General features: G+C 51.4%; 1 protein-coding gene and 1 long non-coding RNA gene across 4 annotated transcripts in view; one reads left to right on the forward strand and one right to left on the reverse strand.

Moving 5' to 3' along the window:
• The first annotated feature begins 8,578 nt into the window (after positions 1-8,578).
• Positions 8,579-21,328, forward strand: part of ZBTB7B (zinc finger and BTB domain containing 7B) — a 54,896-nt gene continuing 42,146 nt past the window's right edge. The window contains exon 1 of one of the 3 annotated variants that reach the window (XM_083416631.1): positions 8,579-8,973. In XM_083416631.1, coding sequence (XP_083272757.1) covers positions 8,817-8,973 — 157 coding nt within the window. In that variant the 5' untranslated portion in view covers positions 8,579-8,816. Of the gene's footprint in view, positions 8,974-9,242; positions 9,395-15,210; positions 15,809-21,328 lie in introns of those variants that run through there. The other 2 variants (XM_083416635.1, XM_083416634.1) reach the window with 2 other exon arrangements.
• LOC310666292 lies at positions 11,604-16,768 on the reverse strand. The gene is made up of 2 exons (XR_014505859.1): positions 15,941-16,768; positions 11,604-14,640 (listed from the first exon to the last, which is right to left on the reverse strand). It is a non-coding gene; the product is annotated as an uncharacterized lncRNA (long non-coding RNA).

A 21,328-nucleotide genomic window follows, 5' to 3' on the forward strand; every position in this document is an offset into this window, starting at 1 on the left:
CCTAGACTGGCCAGCTAATGCCTTTATCAGGTATCTCGGAAGACAGGAGAGAAGCCACACTCTCAAATTTCTGTTGTAAACAGCCTCTTTCTGTGATGTACGGATGGTCTTGGGGTTTGGCAATTTCTGAAGTCTTTAAAGGTCCTTGTACGCCTTTGTTCGGAGCCTCTCGCCTCCTTGCAAGGAGCAGAGGGGGCTCTGTTAACAACAGGGAAATAAAGATCTCCCTTGCCTTTGCTGGATCCTGTCTCCATCCATTCTTCTCCGACCGACAACGGACTTAAAAAGGTAAAGGTACCCCTGCCTGTACGGGCCAGTCTTGACAGACTCTAGGGTTGTGCGCCCATCTCACTCAAGAGGCCGGGAGCCAGCGCTGTCCGGAGACACTTCTGGGTCACGTGGCCAGCGTGACATCGCTGCTCTGGCGAGCCAGAGCCGCACACGGAAACACCGTTTACCTTCCCGCTAGTAAGCGGTCCCTATTTATCTACTTGCACCTGGGAGTGCTTTCGAACTGCTAGGTTGGCAGGCGCTGGGACCGAGCAACGGGAGCGCACCCCGCCGCGGGGATTCGAACCGCCGACCTTTCGATCAGCAAGCCCTAGGCACTGAGGCTTTTACCCACAGCGCCACCCACGTCCCAACGGACTTAGGGGACCGACAAGTCCCTTGATGGGGAGTTAAGGCTGTCAAAGCCAACCCCAATTTTTTTCTATAACGCCACCAAAAATCTGAGCCGGTGGAGGAAGAGGTGAATGTATAAAAAGCGCAGAGGCTCCCACTCTATCTCCCCCTTGCAGGATCTGTTCCTCTCTGACAGGGCCTAAAATTAGAAATCAGGCGGCAGGGTCGGTTTCTGGGGGCGCAGGGTGGTTTACGCACGCCTCCGACTGTGGCTTGCCTTTCATGCCTCTCCTGAGCCCGCCATTCTTTCCTCGGCCCCTCTGAAGTGGTTGACACAGGAAAGCTTCCCCTCCACCCGAGGCGGACGCCCCCCTAAAGCAAGCGCCGCGCCGCTAAATCCCTTCAGCCACAGAGTTTGCCTCCTGCCGTGTGGGGTTTTTCAAATCAGTGCACGCCATAAAGGGGAGTCGGCGGCTTCAAGGCCTCCCTCCGCTGTCGGAGGCAGCGAACTGGGAATCAGAAGTGGGTGGGGAAGGAAGGCGCAGCTGCAGTTGGGAGCTGCTTGGGGGCTTCCCACCGGGGGCATCTGGCTGGGCACCGCGAATTGAGGGTGCTGGACTAGGTGGGCCTTTGGCCGTAGCTGTCAACTTACAGATTTGAAAATAAGGGACCAGCAGCCTCGAAAATAAGGGATCAGCAGCCAAAATAAGGGATTTTGCTGTTGTAAAGAGTTACATACATTGGTAGGTCTGACAGATGCTGTCAATCCGGCATGAAGCGGTTGCGGTACCGCGGCGGCCGCTGAAGCGCCACCCTTCTGCATCCCTCCCCATCCCCTCCTCTTCCTCCTCCCTCAGGCCGCCCCCTCAGCTGCCACCACCGCTGCAGCCGCCTCCGGGCTTGCGGGCGCCGTGGGCAAGAGTCTCTCTCCCTCCCACCCTCTCCTGGGCGGGGAAGGACCGATGGAACTCATTGCGCCAGGATGACGACACCAGCGCGCGCTCTCTCTCACAGCAGAGGACCCCGAGCCGCTGCTTCCTTCCCGAGCCGGGCAAGCATGAAACCTGGGAAATTTAAGGGACTTCATCAATAAGGGACAGCAGCGGGACACGGCGCTGCGATAAGGGAGTTTCCCGCCAAATAAGGGACAGTTGACAGCTATGCCTTTGGCTGATCCAGCTGGGGTCTCCTTATGAGTAACAGTGTCCTCGAGCCTTGGCTGTGGAATTGCAGCTGGAGGGGACCCTGAGGTTCAATCTAGCCCAGGGGTCAGCAAACTCTTTCAGCAGGGGGCTGGTCCACTGTCCCTCAGACCTTGTGGGGGGGGCGGACTATATTTTGGAGAAAAAATATGAACGAATTCCTATGCCCCACAAATAACCCAGAGATGCATTTTAAACAAAAGCACACATTCTACTCATGTAAAAACACGCTGGTTCCCAGACCGTATTTTGAAGGCAATTGGGCCGGATCCAGCCCCCGGCCCCTAGATTGCCTACCCATGATCTAGTCCAGGGGTCAGCAAACTTTTCCAGCAGGGGGCCAGTCCACTGTCCCTCAGACCTTGTGGGGGCCCGGAGCATAACAGTTTTTCCGGGTCATGTGGCCAGCATGACTAAGCCGCTTCTGGTGAAACCAGAGCAGTGCATTGAAACGCTTTTCCCCGAGGAGGGACAAGGGACTGACTGGCCGTTTCAGTCCCTTCTCCCTCCTGGTCGAAAAGCCCGCAGGAGTCGCACACGGCTCCTGTGGGCTTTTGCGGGAGGTGGGGGAATTCCGCCACCTCCCGCAAAAGCAGAGAGGTGGTCTTGGAGTAGCGCACAGGCTGCGTGCAGCCTGTCCGCTGCTCCCAGAGCTGCGGGGGGGGGGGGGATCATATTTTTTTCCTTGATTCCCCCCCCTGAAAACTAGGTGCGCCCTATGGGCTGGTGCGCCCTATAGGGCGAAAAATATGGTACCTTCCCGCTGGAGTGGTACCTATTTATCTACTTGCACTTTGACATGATTTCGAACTGCTAGATTGGCAGGAGCTGGGACCGCCAACCTTCCGATCAGCAAGCCCTGTGGTTTAGATCACAGCGCCACCCACGTCCCATATATGGTACACACCATATATTTAAAGCACATTGAAAGCACATCCCCAGCCACCAATCTTGGGAACTGTAGTTTACTCCTAATTGGAGCTACAGTTCCAACACCCCGAACAAACGACATTCCCCAGCATTCTCTGAGCGCGCATGCTTTCAATTTACGGTGTGCAGGCAGCCACAGCGATGCTTTGTCAGACCGCTTCTTCCAATGGTTTTAACCAGCTTGTTTGTTTATTTGTTCTTTTTTTGCTTTGTTTACGTCCTGTGTACTAAAAGCAAAGTTGTGGATAGCTGGGCGATGAACGTATACAGACAGCAAATTCAAATAACTCAAGATATTCATTCATTCATGAAGCTATATGGTTTTAGCAGAAGGGTTATTAAGAATTATATGAATATTAAGTGTTAATGGGTTAAAGTGGGAAATTTAAAGTTAAACTGTGTCAGGATAAATTATAGAATAAAAATTGAAGAGAAGGGAAAGGATTTGTTGAATCAGATAATTTGAACTAGAATACAAAAAAGGGAGGTGCGAGGAAGTCGAGGAAATAAGGTAATGAAAAATTTAGATATAAAATTTGGATGTCTGTTTTTGTGTCTTTTTTTGTTTTTTATGGTACATTGTTGTATTGTATTGTTTTTTTCCTCTTTTTATTGTTGATGTATTGTTTGTTGAATTTATGTATTGTTTTTCTTTACTGTTTTTCTTCTTATAATTATAAAATATCTAATAAACTTTATTAAAAAACAACAACGTTCATTCCATTCATGAATCACTTCCCATAAAACATCTCCAAGCGGTCTCACAATAAAAACAGCCATCAAAACAATCATGCCATTTCATATATTAAAAACAATTATAACAATATTTTTTTTTAAAGAAAACAACAATTAAAAACACTTTCATTTGTAAAATCAGCTTGAAATCTAGTGTGCCTAGGACTCAGTAATTCTCTGAAAGTCGGGGCAGAATACTGTGATCACCTCCACGTAGTATATACTTATAATAATTATTACTATTATAAAATATTTCCTCCAGTAAACTCAAGGTGCGGGTAGTTCTTTTCCCTCCACAACAACCCTGTGAGATACCGTAAGTTTGTCTGAGAATGAGCAACTGGCTCAAGGTCGCACACAGAGAGATTCAAGGCTGAGTGGGTATTTGAAACCTGTTCTCTCCCAGGTCATTGGAAGCATAAACATGTTGTGAATAAATAAATAAACATGGCTTTGGGCATGTGCAGAGTGCATTTCCCTGAGCTCGTGCCGGGTGGCATACAATAAATAAGAAAAGAAAAAGAAAGCAGAACAAAAACCTCAAATATTTACCAAATAAAGGGAAAATAAGACATAAAGCCATTGAGTCAAAAGTTCTAGAGATACAAAACAAACAAACTTGGCTCACGATGGATACCTCCGTCAGTAAACTCTTGATCTCAGAGTTCGAGCCCCACTTTAGGCAAAAGATTCCTGCAGGCGGGCAGGCTCCAGAGTTAAAGTGCAGGGATAGACCCTGATGACATCATTTATGGAAAGGGCTGGGTAAACAGAGAAATCTGAAAGTATCACAAAGATGGTTCTGGAGAAAACTCCCTTGGAAGACTGTTCTGTCACCAGGGAGCCACTCCTGAAAAGGCCCCGTTCTCTGGTTCTCACCAGCCTCACTTCATCCAGCTGGGGGCACTCAGATCAGAGCCTCCCAGGAGGATCTTAAGGTTCAGGGAGGTATATGGTCGCGACTTGCACCCACTGAAACACACTGTACATGCTCAGGAGAACTTGCACATCTCCTTACCCGAACAACACTCCGCATGTGCTCAGGGGACACCTTAAACTGTCCGTACTGAAATGCACTCTGTACATGCTCAGAAGCATGCCCAGTGCTTCTTACTGCTATGTAAGTTCTTGAATCTGTCCCTTTTGAAACGCACCTTCTGCATGTGTCCATTTCTACATTGAAATTTACTCTGCCCCTGCCGAATTTCAGGAAGGAAATTGTATGCAGGGAAACGCACGCATCCGTTCTTCCGACTCTGATGATTCTATGAAGGTAGAGTGCACAGCCATCGCAAGCTCCGATTGTAAGCTCCTCGGGGCAGAGAGCTGCTTTGGTTACACCATGCCGGAGCAACAGAACAATAAGGCCTGAGCTGCAATCCTGAGAGGTGTGCGCGCTTGGGGGGGGGGGAGCAACCGCCAGGGCTGGGCTTTTGCGATCCCTCGGCACGCACCCGAGCCTTGCTGGGCCCAGATCCTGCATCCTATACGGCCTAGGACCCTCGTACCTACGGGACCGCCTCTCCTGGTATGCCCCACAGAGGAACTTACGGTCTTCAAATAAAAACATCCTGAAGATCCCAGGCCACAGAGAGGTTAGGCTGGCCTCAACTAGAGCCAGGGCTTTTTCGGCTGCGGCTCCAACCTGGTGGAACGCTCTGTCACAAGAGACAAGGGCCCTGCAGGACTTGACATCTTTCTGCAGGGCCTGCAAGACAGAGCTGTTCCACCAGGCCTTTGGTCAGGGTGCAGCCTGACTCCCTCCTTTGGCAATCTTTACAAAACTTTAGTTTATGGTTGCCATCAATTTTGATTTTAATTAATTTTTATAATGTTTTTATAATGTTGCACTATTTTAGTGTTGTTAGCCGCCCTGAGCCCGGCTTCGGAGGGCGGGATATAAATAAAATTTATTATTTATTATTATTTATCCCTCTTGGAACGGGCTCTCCCCCACTGCTATGGGCCTTGGGCTCAGCCGCTTCAGTGAGATAATGTCTGTGCAAAGGGACCTGTTTGCCTTGGCAAGGGGTCTGTGAGCTTCCTCCAAGCTTTCCGCCCAGCTCAGCTCAAAAAGCTCTCCTGCGTGTGGCTGTTTCTGACTCAGGCTGAGAAGGAAGGGAACAGGATTGGGAAGCCAGGAATTTTTCCAGGGGGGGAGGACAAAGCTCCTGGCTGCGCACTGGGTGGGGCGGGAGGGTCTGTTCAGGTGAGGCCAGGTGAGTGTGGAGGAACACGGTGAGCTGTTCTCCCGCCCGTCAGGCGGCAGCCAAACAGGTTGGGCCTGTGTGTGTGACCCCACCCAGTTACCTGCAAGTTGGGGGGGGGGGGGCGTTGAGCAGGGATAAGGGAGTCTACACCACCCTGCCCAGCACAGCTGGAGAGTTTCCTTGGCATGGATCTGAGCCTGGGCACTTTGCTGGATCAAACCCCCCTCCCCATCTGCACCCCACCACCAGCTGTGGGGCAGGGTCCGTGGTTCATTCAAAGCACGCCTTGCACTCTGGAGCCTGGGCTTATTTCATATTGCATAATCTAAACGGCTGCCGACGCACATTTAATGCACATGGCTTCCCCTGAAAGGAGCTGGGAACTGTAGTTCACCCTTCACAGAACAGGTCCCAGCACCTTTTAACAAACTACAGTTCCCAGGATCCCATAGCCTTGCACTCTAGAATCATATACAGTGGTACCTCGGGTTAAGAACTTAATTCGTTCCGGAGCTCTGTTCTTAACCTGAAACTGTTCTTAACCTGAAGCACCACTTTAGCTAATGGGGCCTCCTGCTGCCGCTGCGTGATTTCTGTTCTCATCCTGAAGCAAAGTTCTTAACCCAAGGTACTATTTCTGGGTTAGCAGAGTCTGTAACCTGAAGCGTCTGTAACCCGAGGTACCACTGTAGCAGGCAAATCTTGAAGATGGTTTGTGGATATAACCGCCTTTCCATGTGCCTCTTTCTCTGACCCCACCCCCACCCCCAGTTCTGCAATTTCTTGAAAATCATTCTGGATCCGTTAATACAAAACACATTTGCAGTATGTTCAGAGTCCACAGAATCCAGATATCCTCTTCTCAACTATTTGCTGCCAATCTTCCAGGCTTTGGTGTCCCAGGAGTCTTCTCTCTGCTAGCCCCTCGATCCCAAAAACACAAGGAACCCAATCTCATTTTGCTTCTAGTGGGGGGGGGGTCCACCAGATATCCTCCCCTCGCCCCACTCCCTCCATTGTCAACCACTTTTTGGGATTTCTTTGGGAGAAGAAAAGGTTGCAGAGTAAACATTACACAAATCTAGAGTGGAGCCCCAAAGACTTGATCTGCTTTCTTCTTGATCTGCTTTCTTCTGGACCACATCAGCGATGCTAAGAAGGGGGTCTTGTCATCGGGGCAGCCCAGGACCCCCATACACCCTGCCCACCGCTGGGAGGTCACTTCCTGCTTACAAGTTCCCACTCCCTTCTCAAACTCCAGATTCCAATTGGATGATCCTGGCCAGCCTCCCCTGACCCTTCTTTAACCCTTCACAGACCCAATAGCAGGAGTTCTGCTGCCCAGTTGTTAAACCATGTAATCACGAAGCCTTTCTCAACCTGTGGGTCCCCAGATGATGTTGAACTACAACTCCCATCACCCCTAGCGAGCAAGGCTAGAGCTCAGGGATGATGGGAGTTGTAGTTCAACAATATCTGGGGACCCACAGGTTGAGAACAAGTACCCGGAGAACGCAGATCAGACTCTGAGCAAAGAAGTATTTTCAAAATCTCTCAACAGAGTCCCCATCTGCATGTTAATTCATTTGACGCAGTTAAAGGTAAAGGTACCCCTGACCATTAGGTCCAGCTGTGACCGACTGGGGTTGCGGCGCTCATCTCACTTTACTGGCCGAGGGAGCCGGCATACAACTTCCAGGTCATGTGGCCAGCATGACTAAGCTGCTTCTGGCGAACCCGAGCACGGAAACGCCGTTTACCTTCCCACTGGAGCGGTACCCATTTATCTACTTGCACGTTGACGTGCTTTCGAACTGCTAGGTTGGCAGGAGCAGGGACCGAGCAACGGAAGCTCACCCCGTCACGGGGATTTGAACCGCCAACCTTCTGATCGGCAAGTCCTAGGCTCTGTGGTTTAACTCACAGCGCCACTGTAAACAGTCACGGATTCCCCCAAAGAACCCAGGGAACTGTAGTTAGTTAGGGGTGCTGAGAGTTGTTAGGTGACCCCCTCTTTCCTTCTCCCCAGGAATTGCAGCCCTGCAAGGAGAACAGAAGTCTCCACAAAATTCCCAGCAACCTTTACAGTTCCCAGGATCCTTTGGGGTGGGAAGCCACCCTTTCAAAAGCGGCATCAGAGTGCTTTGTAGTGAAGACGGGGCCTAAGTCTCTTGAAGCAGAAATGTAGCCTTTTGGACTTTGAAAGCAAAACCATCCCCTCCAGTTCCAACTGTCCGGCTACGCATGCCAATGCTGGCACTGCCTAATCTCGCCAGGTTGAGCGGGCTCCGTAGAGGCCGCTTATTCACTTTCTCGCAGGAGGAATCCAGGGCCTGCGAGCTCGCTTGTTCACCTCTGCCCTTCCCCTCCCTTTTTCCTTTCGTGCCATGCCTTTCTAAAAAGCAGCAAGCTGCGCACAGGGTTATTTCATTATTATTGATTTGCACGAAGCAGCTCTGGAGAGCCTTTCCGAAGGCCAGGCTAGGTTCTTGCTCCAAAGGAACGGCTGCATAAATACAACAGGGGGAGGGAGCGGTGGACCTCCACGTGGCCTGTAGATGGTGCTTAGGGCGTGTGCGCGCTTGGGGCTGATCCAGAGCCAGATGGCTTCGCTGCGGGCTGCATCATCCAAGCCAAGCGCTGCGGCGCAAGGGGGGGGGGAGGAGGAGGAGAAGGGGGTGACCAATCCTCCCCCCTCCCCAAGTGGGAAGTCGTGTGTCCCCCCCCCCCCCACTTTCCCCTGCCCCACCGCCTGAGGATTAAATCATCCTTTCCGCTTGCAAACTTCTCTTCCGCAGCCTCGGATGATTCAGCTGTTCCTAGGACTCTCCTCAAGTGACCGAAATGACGCCCCCCCCCAAAAAAAAACCTTACCCATGCCGGATCTCCAGTCCCCCCTCACCCCAAGTTTGCAGAAGCCCGTTAACCCTTGCAAAGATTCCCAGCAAAGGGGGGGGGAGGCGTTGGAAAGCCTTTGCAAAGAACCCAGGCGTCCGGCGGATAAAGGGGGGGGGGAGGAGAGAAAGGGATCTGATGGCCGCCAGCTTTTACGACCTGAAATAACCCTCTCCCCTCACCCAACCCACCCAGGCGCTTAGGAGGCGGGTGCGGAGGGATGAAGGGCGGCGGGTCCCGCCAGTGGGAGGCGAGGGATCGCCCGCTCCGTCCAATGGCGAGGCGGCGCAGGCGGGATCGTCCCCGCTGCCTTGGGAAGAGGAGGGAAAAAATAGGACGCGAGAGGATGAGATGGCGAGTGGAACTGCGCGAGCCAGGTGCGGAGAAGGCGGGGCGCCGGGAGGCTCGGGGGCGGGGCTTGTGGCAGGTGGGGGCGGGGCTTGGCGCAGGTGGGGTGTGTGGGGGGGTACACGGGCGCGCAATGTCGGGGGTGGGGGTTGGAGAGAGGGAGAGCCGGGGAGGGCTGGCCTCCTTTTCCGGGTTGCGGGAGGCTAAGGTCGCCTGGCGCAGCTGGGTTGCTAAGCTGGAGGGGGGGCGGGGGAGGAAGGACAGGTGAGCCGGGGGCGTGGCCAGGACAGGTGAGCCGGGAGGGGGCGCAGAGAGGCGGAGGGGATCGTGCGCGACACTCCGCCGCCGACACCGGCCAGCGCAGGCACGCGCGCAAGAGAGATCTCGGTACCTATTGAAAAGTGTCCACGGAGCGTCCCGAGAACCCGGCCGGAAGGGGAAAATATTGGGGTGAGTCCGATCCTCCGCGGCGGGGCGCCGATCCTCCGGAGATGGGGGTTCTGGGTCTCAAAACTGACCCTCACCAGGAATTTGGAAATCCACCGCCCCCCATTTCTCATTCGAAACTTCCCCTCTGCTTCCCGGAGATTTAAACGCACACGCGGGGACCCCGAGAGCAGAAATCGAGCCCCACATAACAAGCTGCGTGGGGTGGCTGGGTGGGAGTTTCCTCATGGCTCTTTTTCCTCTCCCCCTCACCACTACCCCCCCATCACCTACTTTCCCCAGATCCCTTCTCTTCCCCCCCCCCCCACTTCCCAATAAGAGGTGATATTAGGACGCAAAAAGGCACGTTGGGGATAAGATCAGTGCAGGCGGGAGCCGTTTCCCTATCCCAGTTTTTAAAAACCTGATTTTGTCGGGGGGGGAGGGCGATCTTTTGGAAGTCACGCCCGTTTTCTCTCTCCCTGGCTCCATACCAATGATTGGAGCCGATTGCTTGTATGGGTATTTGTTTCTGTGGATCGAGAGTTATGTATCTGGGGAGGGGGAATGTTCCCCTCTTTTGCGGGGGGGATTACTCCACCATTCCAGGCCTTTTTGAGAGTGGATCAACTCTGCCCCTCCTTTGACAGGTTCCCTGGTTACTCCCCCACCCCCTTCCTTCTTGAGTTTGAAGATTCCCAGCTTGGGGGGCTATTTTTACCAATTGCTAAGCTTGTAGACGTCCAGCGCATTGAAGGATGAACTTAGGGGGTGCTTGGTTCGCAAAGGTTTCCTGGCAACGTGGCTGGTGCCAGGTCTGGGCCTTGGCGACATCAGAGAGGTAGGGATCCTCTCCACTGTTTATCCTTTGCCCTCTTTGCGCCATGGGTTGGCACTGCCCTGGCATAAACTGTGGGCATGTTTCTGTGTGTAGTTTCCCCCCCTCCATCATATGCCACCTGCACCCCCTGTCACAAAATCTTCTTGTCCAGGCAGGCAGGTATTGACTCCTTGCCAGGGGTGGGCAGCGTGTGCCCGCCAAAAGGACGTCGTTCAAATAATGGTGGAGCCGGTTTTAATTGTTGGAGCTGTTAGGTTTGAATAGGGGTAAGACATGACCGTGGCTTGTCGTCGTCCTCGTATGAGCTGGGGATGGTGCTAGGGGCAGGTGGGCATGGTTGGAGGAGAGCGGGCACTGCCCAGTTGCTGGACGGTAACCTGGGGAGGGACTTTATTAGGACAAGAGCTTCCTTGTTAGCTAGAGTTGCTGTCAGGCTTGTGTCTTAACCTTGCGGTTGCTGCAGGATTTCTTGCTTCCGTAGGGTGGACCCCAAATACCTTACCCCACTGAAGCTAAGACCCAGCTATTCTTGTGTGCAAGAAGGAGCAGGGGTGGCGTCTGTGGCTTTGGCGCTGCCAGGGAGGGAGGGGCCCAACTGGCATCTCGTCCCGTGTGCATCCCCGCTTCCCACTCTCGTACCACCCGCAAGCAGGGAATGGATGGCAAGTGAGCAGAAAGCTGTTTTACCCGCTTGGCACACGGGCATGGGAAGCAGGCCTTGTCTCAAATGCAGTAGTGCCCTTTGGAATCCAAAGGGTATGATTCTTAAGGTGCCCGTTTTGCTTGGGTGCTGTGTTAATAAGAACTGAGTGGGCGACTTCTTTTTTTCTTCCCTTTTCCCTTTGGGCAAACTTTACTGCTTGGACTCTGCCCTCCAAGTTACACCCAGCCCCACTGATTACCCTTCCCTCCCTTACAGGGCTGTGTCTATAGGTGTGCTCACCTTGGCAAGCCTGGCAGCAGCCTGCGAGTTTCCTACAGGCAACTGTTTGGCCGTTGTGAGAACAGAATCCTGGGCTAGATGGGCCATTATGTCTGATCCGGCAGCCGGATTCCTCTTCTGTTCTTATTGGGAGCCTTGATTCTTGGGGGGGGTGGGACTTTTGCTCTGGATTTCGCCTGACCTTTCAGCTCCCCCCACCTTCTGCGGTGTCCCGAAACAAGTTTGTAAAGTTAGGACAAAGGGGGAGCTTCCTTCCCTCCCTCCTCCACTTTCAGTGGAATGAAATGCAGCTTATGGTCCAGACTGTAAAAAAAGCGGTATTATTGGTAGCACTACAAAGAAAGTGCTTCACACATGTTAAATACTTCCTACTTTTAGGAAGTCTGCTTAGCATCAAAGTTGATGAGTGAGAGTTACAAGGACTGGGAGGAAAAGGATGGCAAATGTGATCATTTGAATCAAATAAATATTTTATTTTATTTTCAAGTACATATATTTTTTAATGGCTCACCCAGTAAAACTTTCAAATCGATCGTGAGATGACAATGGAAGATTCCTGAGTTACGTATTTTAAACTAAGGACTCTCCTGTCATAGCTCTGGTGGTTTCTGAGTCTGGCAGAGTCGCTCCTAGAAAACAGCCCTTTGCCACTTTTGTTTCTTGCAAATACAGCCCACAAGAAAGAGACACCATCCTCTGCCCCTTGACAATAAAACTATTCCATCCGTCTTATTTCAGCGTACAGAATAATATAGACGGTCCATATGGCCAAACGGGTCTGATTGATAAGACTGATGAGTATAAGCTATTATGTTCCAATGTAGAAAGGTCCTTTTTGTTGACTGGCAATCTCTCCTAGTCTGGTGAGTCTGGTTAATGACACAGATTAGCAACTGGGAATCCAGAAATTGGAAGTGGTGATTACTCCTGGAGACTTAACGCAGGGTGTGATCTTGCCTGTGTGGCATCAGAATTTTGTGGGGTCTTTCACAGTTGTGTGTGTGTGTGTGTGTGTGTGTGTGTGTGTGTGTGGATCCGACGTTCTCTCCTCCCTTATCACAACATCTTAATACTTTTTAAAACATCATTGAAATGTGGATAGCTCAGTGGTAGTGTATCTACTTTGCATGGAGAAGGTATTGGGTTCAGTTCTTTGGCGTCTCCACTGCTACCAATGTTTTCCAAACTTGGGTCCCCAGCTGTTTTTGGACTACAACTCCCATCACCCCCAGCTAGCAGGACCAGTGGTCAGGGGTGATGGGAATTGTAGTCCCAAAAAATAGCAGGAGAGCCAAGTTTGGGAAACTCTGGTGTACAGAACTGGATGTAACAAAGGCCGTTTGCTATGTTCCTATAAGTCTCTGCTTCTTATGCCAGCTGGGAGATCCCTACCCCAGCTAGATTATTTCTCACTCTGATTTTGACTTCTATGTTTATATTATCTTGTCTAAGTATATATATTGTGATTTCTGTTTCACAAATAGGATGCTCTTAATTGTTCTAAATGCTTCAGTTGGACACTGCCCAGAAAACCAGAGAACAAGTGGTGAGCCGTATCCAACTAAGTTATACTCAAAGTAGACCCACTGGCCCAATGTTAATCATGTCCATTCATTTTGCTGTGCCTACTCTGGCTATGATTAAGCTTGGACGCAACCCATAACCAGCCGTTCCGTCTTTGCGTTCTGTCCTCCGCACCCACACAACACTCACTGCCCCAGTCGGGATGTGGGTCACGTCCATACCATACATTTAAAGCACTCTTATGCCCCTCTTCCCCCCTGCCCCAAAGGATCCTGGGAACCGTCAAGGGAACTGTAGCTTTGTGAAGGTGAGAACCACAGTTTCTAGGATTGACAGCCAATCCCGCTTCCCAGGGAGCCCTGAGAGTTGTGTATTTGTGAGGGCAAAGAGCCGAACAACTCTGCCCCCTGAGCAAACTACAGTTCCCAAGATTAACAAGCAATTTCGCTTCCCAGGGAACTCTGGGAACTGTAGCTCAGCGACCGAATGACTTCCAGCCCCCTTAGCAAGGTACGCTTTCCCAGGATTCTTTGGGGGAGGCAGCCATGGCTGCTGAAGTAAAAATAATAATCATTTATTGTTTGTACCCCACCCATCTGGCACGGGAGCATGGATTGTAAGCTCTTCTCGTGTGTAAAGGTGGACACACAGTTCTTTGCCCACCTGCGTGCCGGAGGAAGAAGGTTCCCGGAGGCGGGCTGCGAGGCGAGCCAGCCTCACCCGCCTGTTTGCGCCGACCCACCTCCCTGAGGGCTCTGAACCGGCAGCGCAAGGGTGAGCAAGGTGGGGAGGCAGCTAAGAATACACCTGCGCCATGTCCCCAGGTGTCCTCCTCATGTGCTGGAGGTGGGGGAAGGGGGGGGGGCTTGTGAGGCAACAAAGTGGATTGTCGGTTGGTGTGTGTGTGTGTATGGGGAAGAGCAATAAATAGCAGGCAAGGACGTGAGGGCGACTGAGAAGGTAAATGCTCGGATTAAGGCATCCCAAAATTAAACTGAGCCCCCCAGCACCTCTTCGGCAGCCAGTCTTGGTTTTAACTCTCCCTTCTCAGTTTTGTTTCGTTTGTTTGTTTGTTTGGTAAGATTTGTGTACCGCTCGATGGTTTTTTTAAAAAGAAAAAGCCTCTAAAAGGTTTACAAAAACAGTTAAAGGATTGAGAAGACCGATTAACGACAATGATTTAAAACATTAAAAAAATTAAATTAGAATGACGGAACGCTGGGTGGTATTCAGCTATGCTTTGTCCATTAAAAGTGATATGCGTAATTAAGGCTCATTAATTTCAGTGGGTGCTTGTGAGGAAACGTAACTGAATGTCACTAGCTTTTTCGTGATGATGGTGTTTTGTGCTGGCTGGTTAGCCTTTCCTCTGAGCATGTGCGGAGTATCAGATGCTTATTTGCCTCAGCCACCAGCCTGTTCGTGTGCGAAGATGTGCCCCTAATAAACACAACTAAGCAGATAAAATTGCCACCAATATTCTGTTGCCACCAGCTCACTTGCAGGGTATTTTGCGGTAAAGTCCTCAGTTCATTTGCATGCATTCAGTCGTTGAGGGAAATGCAGATTTTAAAATGAACCTCGGAGCATGTGCTGAGTTCCCTTCCTTTATTCTCTGATAAAGAGTGGGTGTCAACTAAGCATGGTTTTGAAACAGCTGTGTTGAAACCCAGTTTTGCAGCTGCATCACTGCTTAAGACTCACACTTATTTTTTTTTCTAATAAAAAGAAGAAAAAGCTGTGGGAGGTGGGGGGTTACACTTTGGCCTATTTCTGGCCCTGCTTTTCGCTTGGCTGGGTGGTCTCGTGGGTTGAGTCTTTGGGGACTCCTTTCCTGCTTCTCGCTCCTGCAGCCCAGGCAGAAATTCAACAGGTGCAGCATTCCTCTCCCCACCAACCCATGTCCTTCCTGAAAGTTTTGCTTTTTCTCAAAAAAGGTGAAGTATCTGGGTGTAAATATGACTGCAAAAAAATTGAAATTATATAAAGGCAATTACGGAAAGTTACGGAAGGATATCAAAAGAGATTTGGATATCTGGACAAGGTTGAGATTATCTTTGTTGGGCCGAATTTCAGCGGTAAAGATGAATGTATTGCCTGTTATTTTTGAAAGTTTTGCTTTTTCTATCTGTTAAAAGTGTGTGTGTGGGGGGGGGGTTGCTGGTGACCCCAAATGCCAGGCAAGGAGGTTGGGGTTTCGGAGGCACCTGGGACATTCAGCAGTGCAACAGGGTCAGCCAGAACGGCCGCCCGCTCTCCGGCCCGGCTCATGCTCTGCTTTCTGCTCCTGGTTTCGTGGCCTAGTTGGGCCGGCTGCGCCAAACGTGGCCTGGTTGCCGTGGGAGCCTGGGCTGCTGCAGCAGCCAGCCTCCTCAGGGGGCGGCTGATGAAACCACGGAGAAATCTCCCTCCGTGTGCCGCGCCCTGTTCTCTGCTGGAGGTGCCCCCCCTCCCTCGCCGCCCCAGGGTGGGGGACGACGCTGCCCCTGAGCTCTGCCGCGCTCCATGGCAACCCTGCGTGGCACACATCCCCGGCCTGGCTGCCGTACCCCAGGCGAGGCCTGTAACAGGAGCCTGGCTTGGCAGGGGGAAACCTGCGACGAGCCGGGCGCGGTGCCAACCGGTTGGCACAGCCGCGCCGAGGGAGGGCCAGGAGGGTTCGCCCACCAACCTTTCCTTTTATTTTCCCCTCAGCTTCCTTGGGAGCACCAAACAGTTTGCGTGCTGCTGCTGGTGGTGCTACCCCCCCCCCCGCCCCCACCCCTGGCACCAGTGCCAAGACGACTTGGCAAAGAAAAAAGTACCGGTTGCCAGCTTGTGCCACTGCAGGGGTGCCCGGTGCCCGGCTGAAGGAGGCGATGGAAAGGCAAGGGGGAGAATCCTGTTTGCTAGCTGATATTTGAAGGGGCGCTTGCCTCTGTGGGTATCCTCCCCGGCAGCAGTTGGTATGACTTGGCGAAGTTCCCCTCCCTGGGGTGGGGTGGAGTGGGGTGAGAGAGCAGGTGACAAGTCGGAAGCAGAAGTGGGTCAGGCCTTGCCGCTGTGCCGGGCAGGGCTTGGCGGGCACTCTTGCCACAACCTTCCTGACTCTTAAGCTGCTCTCCCACCAGCCACATGGGCACCGGATGGGGTAAGAACTGGAGAGCCCAGGGGGGTCTTTTTTTGGGGGGGGGAAGGAGGACTTTCTGCCTTTGGACTGCCCCCCAGGGGCTCCCACGATCACTCTGTCTTAATTTGTAGCCTTTAAACTTTTTAGACGAACCTCTAGTTGCCATCTCCTCCGGGGTTTTTCTCGCTCTACCTCTGACACACCAAGTGGGAGGATTCGAACTCCCATCCGGGTGGCTGTTCCTGATCATTAGCGTGCAGAGTCAATCATCCCTGGCATGAGAGGTGTCAGTGGCTGGGTGGTGGAGTGCCAGGGCGGGGGAAACTAATGGGCTTGCAGATGCTTCTGGACTCCTTCTCCCATGTTCCCCGACCATTGGCCATGCTGGCAGGGGCTGATGGGAGTTGGAGTCCAACATTTGCTCGTTCCTCATCCCTGCTTCCTCGTCCTCTGTAAATGCATTTGGTATGGGTTCCCTGATTGGCTGGGATATATAAGATGGGGTCAGGAATCTGTGGCCCTCCAAATGTCGGGTGCCACAGGTCCACCCCCCCCCCTGCTGCTACAGATTATTGCACCCCATAGCCTTGTTCTTCAGGTCACGGCTGTGGGCACGGGTGGGGCAGAGAGGGTGTGTATGCGAAAGAGAGAGCGCTTGCATGGTTCCCTCTCCTTCCCAGGAAACTCGCTGCTCCTTTTGGCTTGCCCTAAATTGCCAAATTAATATTCATACATATACACATCAGTTAACAGGGATTGCGTGCGAGGCAGATGGGAGCGGGCGCTAGAATTCCCTGGTATTCGAGGACGTGTGCAAAGGCAGTGTAGCGTGGATGTGTGGCTTTTGGGGGTGGGGTGATTGCCTCCCCCTCGCCCCACACCAATATTTTGGCATTCACCTGTGGTGCCCGGCTGTGCCCTGGTTCTAGGCTGTGGGCACCCTTAGGACGCCTGCAAGGGCGTATAAAACAAAGGAGACATGTGACCCTCCATTTTGTGGTGTTTGGGTGGAAACCCAAACCCATTGGAAACCCATATTTTCCCTCTCAGAGCTACAGTTCCCCAAATGGTTTAGCAATCGGAGTTCTGAGAACTGTAGTTCTGTGAGGGGAATAGAGGGCTCCTAAGAACGCCTTTAAAAAACTACATTTCCCAGGCTGTGTTAGCAACCAACCAGGCACCAGGCGCAAGTCCAGTTGCGACCACGTGGAGATCTCTGGTTGCCGGTTTGGCGACTGGAGAAAGCAAAACGCCCCTTATCTGAAATAATTTTCTTGAAGCTTGCATTTGTTTTATTCTGGATTGTTTTATTGGATGCTTTCAATGTATTGTGAGCCGCTTTGAGATTTCTTCCCGAAACTGCAAAGTGGGATAGAAATGAAATGAACGACAACAATAAACCCCGTTGTAAAAGAAAATGGCGCCGAGGTCTTCCCCTGGGCGACCGCAACCCAGGTTGATGGTGCTTTTTGGCCATTAGATTGTACATGACACTGTTCCCAGGATTCTTTTAAGGGAAGCTACAGCGGTTAAAGCGATGTAATTGTGGTTTAAACTGGACATAGTGAGAGCGTGGCCTTTGTTGTGGGGTCAGGACTGGGACTCCCTTGCTGGGAAAAGGAGGCTTTGCTTGGGGCCTGGCTGAGTGTGCGCACTGCGCAATTGTGGGTGGCTATAAGCTGTGGCCGTGGGTGGGACTCAGGGTTGGTATAGGCCGTGGGATTAGCATTGCAATTTTCCCTCTGGCTGGCTCAGCCGCTTGGAATTGGAGAGAGGGGTGGTGGCGAGGTCAGGTCAGATTTTAACTCTTGGGTGTGAGAGAGTGCCAGGGGGGCAGAATCATGGCCATTTGGGGGGTGACTTTGTGAGGTGCTGGGGTGACATCATAGGTTGGGACGAGGGCTCTGTCTGCTTCCTGCTCCACACCAGAAGTTGAGAAAAACATGGGTTCCAAGTGGGCAAGGTGTTTTGGGTGCTGGTTTGGGGAAAGCCTTAAAAAACAAGCCCCTGTTTGTTTTGGGTGCTGGATTTCAAAAAATGTGGGGCTCTTGTTTTGAAAGCACAGCTTGGTTGACTGAGAGCTCTGTCTCCTATTCCCAGGCTGTGGTTACTCCTCAGTGTAGAAGGAACTCTTTACATGCTCAGATGCACTCTTGGTTGTTATTATTTTTTGTGTCAGAGAGAAGTGCAAACCTGGCATAGAAAAGGGTTCCTTCCCGGCCTAGATTTAGTCCTATATATAGTTGCCCCACCTGGAAGAAACCGCTCAAGACTTCCTGTTCCTACAGACTTTGGAGGCACTTATATGGGGAGAATCTTATAGGGAGGCACTTTTGACCTTATTCCTGTGTCCTGGGTGGGAGTCAGTCTCACTTTTTTTCCTGGCACGAGGTGAATTGCTTTCTAACAGCAGTGTAACGGGCAGAAATCCAACAGGTGAACTTTCCCCATCCCAGGCAAGGACGTGTGGTGATAAGGATAGCTTCGCCTGGGGGATGCCTGCCTGAGATGCCACCGTCTGAGCCCCAAAGAGCTCAGCCCTAAAAGAGTTGGCAGTCTTGCAGTGGGACGGTCGCCACCTGCCTTGGCACTGCCCACTAGCGATGCCCAAGGGTATGAGTCTAACCTTGAAGAATTGGGGGCACTACCAATCTCCCCCCCCCCCACACACTGCAGTAGGTAAATATATATTATTTTTAAGTCGGTTTCCACTATTCCCCCCCAAAAAAAGAAATGCAAAACAGGGGTGCCAGTTTCTCAAACTGTGGTCTGTGGACCATTCTTGGCTCAATAGCTTTATCCAGATGTTTGCATTAACGATTCTTGCTTTTTAAAATTGATTTTGATTCCTTTTTCTTTTTTCTGCTTATATTGTGTTTTCTCGTTTCACAATGTGGATGTCACGGATTAAAAAATACAATGGAAAACAGCGCATGACAATTGCTACACCTGGGGGGGAAATCATGGAGTGGTCGGCTGAAACCCTCAGCAATTTTTTCCAGGGGTCTGTTTGGGTGGATGGGGTTAGAGAGGAATGTATTTATCTATTTATCTATTTATTTAGCCCAAGGGGGTGCAGGGGTGGCGGCTGCCCCCCTCTAAACCAAGTAAATAAATAGAAATACTTAACTAACTGACCAATTGCATCGCAGGTATCTCGGTTCTGTGCCCGCCCCCCCCAAACATAAAGCCTTCTCGGCCCACTAAAATAAAGCCAGGCTACGCCCATGTCGCTATCCCAGATTCTTCTCCAAGGAGCTCAAAGTGGCCCCCGCCTCCTCATTTAATCCCCACAACAACCTTGCGAGGCGGATTAGGCTGAGAAGTTCCATCGTCGCACCCAGGGAGCTTCAGGGTCACGTGCGAATTTGAACCTTGGTCCAACACACAAATGTCTGTGTCTGTGAGGTATGTGTGTATGTGTGAAACATCAATCTATTTTTCAGAAACGAACACATGAGTCACCTTTGAAATCTCCATATCAAACATGTAAACGTTTACTTGGGAAGAAGTGAGAATCCTTTTCCTTTATAGCTGCAAACATTCTGACCTTACCCCCCCCGCCCCCCGATATTTATTTGTTTATTCAAATTGATATACATAGTTATGGGTATCCAATTCCAGTTCTTCATGGCCTCCCTTGTCCTTTTATAGGAGCCTGTCATCCCAGCTGACTTTTTTATATTGCAATTTTATGTGGTGAACAGCCCTGAAATCTACGGGTACAGGGGTGGCGTGCAAATTTTCATCGCAACTGCAATTTTTGTAGTTTCCAGCTGCTCTGTGGAGATGGGGAATTTGGGGGAGCTGCTGAACCTGAGGATATTTTTCTCCTCCACCCCCCGCAACTGCTTCTAAGTCCTCGGACGCTTGTCTTTACTATTCCAGATGTTGATGGATGGACTCCAGCTCCCATAATTCCCTGGGGCTGCTTGGAGTTGGAGTCCAGCAGGGCTGTCTACCTTTGTCCTGCAGAGATGCTCACGACAACAGAGGCACAGGGTGTTGTTCCGAGCTGCCCCTTTCTGCACCCGGCTCAACGCCCACTCGGCAGCGGACCCCACCCAGCAGCCTCTCCCGAGTCCCTCGGGGCCAAGTCCCACCCTGTAATGTTCCCTGAATGACTCCACCTCCTTCCTGCTCCCCTCCTTCTCTCTGCAGTCTCCTGGCTCCTGAAACGCTTTGCAATCTCTCCCTCCAGCTGTGCCCTGAGCCTGCGGATCGGGGTGGGGGAACCTTGGCCTGGTAGGGCGAACCAGCCAACCTGCTGAAGGGGTTGCATCAAGCACGCTTCCTACTCGGAGTAGACCCCGCTGAAACGAATGGCTAGATTTCAGCGGGGTCTGCTTCGAGCGGGACTTAGCCAAGGTGCTGGCTGGTCCCTCAGCCAGAAACCAGGGAAGTGGAGTGTTCCTCTGAGCATGTGCAGAGAGTCTTCTGCTCTTTCTAACTGCCTGCAGTAGCAGGACAGCTATAATTTTTCTGGCCTCCTCCGGAATGCAACACTGAAGGTCTTTGTGCACAAGAAAGGGGGAAATACATTTTTTTTTCTCTTTCTCTCTCCACCCCCCTGGGGGGTGGGGATGGCTTGTGGCCGGTCAAATTTGTCCTTCCTGTTTCCTAGACTTGGGTTCTGTTTCACCAGATCCTTCCTTTCTCTTCTCCTCCAGCCATGCCTTCCGTTTTTCTCCTTGTGTGTTTTCCTTTTTTGAGAAGGGTCAGAGGGGGTGACAGCAGAGCACGGCGCGTATCGCTAAAGCTGCGCTGATTTCTATGCCCTTGCAAAACCCTCAAATTATTATTTATTTTAACTTATTAGTTGGGTCCCTCCCCCTTTTTATTACAAAAAAAACCCCCTCAAAAGTGGCAATAAACAAACAATGCATGTTAAAACCAGCATAAATCTAAAATGGAAGAAACCTAAAAAATTGTTCATATTTTTAAAAGGCAGAACTAAAACGTCCCACCCGCTGAAGGAGGCCACAGATTAAATGAAAGCCCAAAGGCTTGGCGGGAAATAAAAGTTTTTGCCTTATGCCTAAAGATAAGTAGTGATGGTGCCAGCCGAGCCTCTCTGGGGAGAGCGTTCCAGAAGCAGGGGACCACCACCAAAAAGGCCCCGTTCTTGTGTTGCCACTCTCCTGCTGGAAGGGCCACACAGAGAAAGGCCTCTGGGTCAGTCCATGAAAATCTCTGCTTTCCCCAACCACCTCTTTTTAAAAATGTGTCTCTGCAAAACAACCTAAGGTATTCAGATGGGGCCAATATCTCGTTGCTGCTTTCCTGAAGATGGGCAGTGCCCGCCCTTGGCACGCAAACCCAGGAAGCAGTCGATTCTCTGCAAAGAGTTTAGGGGTGCCTGGAAGGGTGAGGTGGGGACCTGGTTTGAGGAGTAAGCAAGCCTCTTTGCTCAGACAGGCTCTCCTTGCCAGTGATCGTGATTCTGTCCTGCCTTACAAGGGTTTTGTAAGGTCGCCTGGGGGCCTGATCAGCCCCGATAGCAGAACGAGGTGGTGAAAACAGGAATAATCCCACAGTGCT

This window comes from Podarcis tiliguerta (genome assembly GCF_965153285.1).
Source record: "Podarcis tiliguerta genome assembly, chromosome: 16".
Lineage (NCBI taxonomy): Eukaryota > Metazoa > Chordata > Lepidosauria > Squamata > Lacertidae > Podarcis > Podarcis tiliguerta.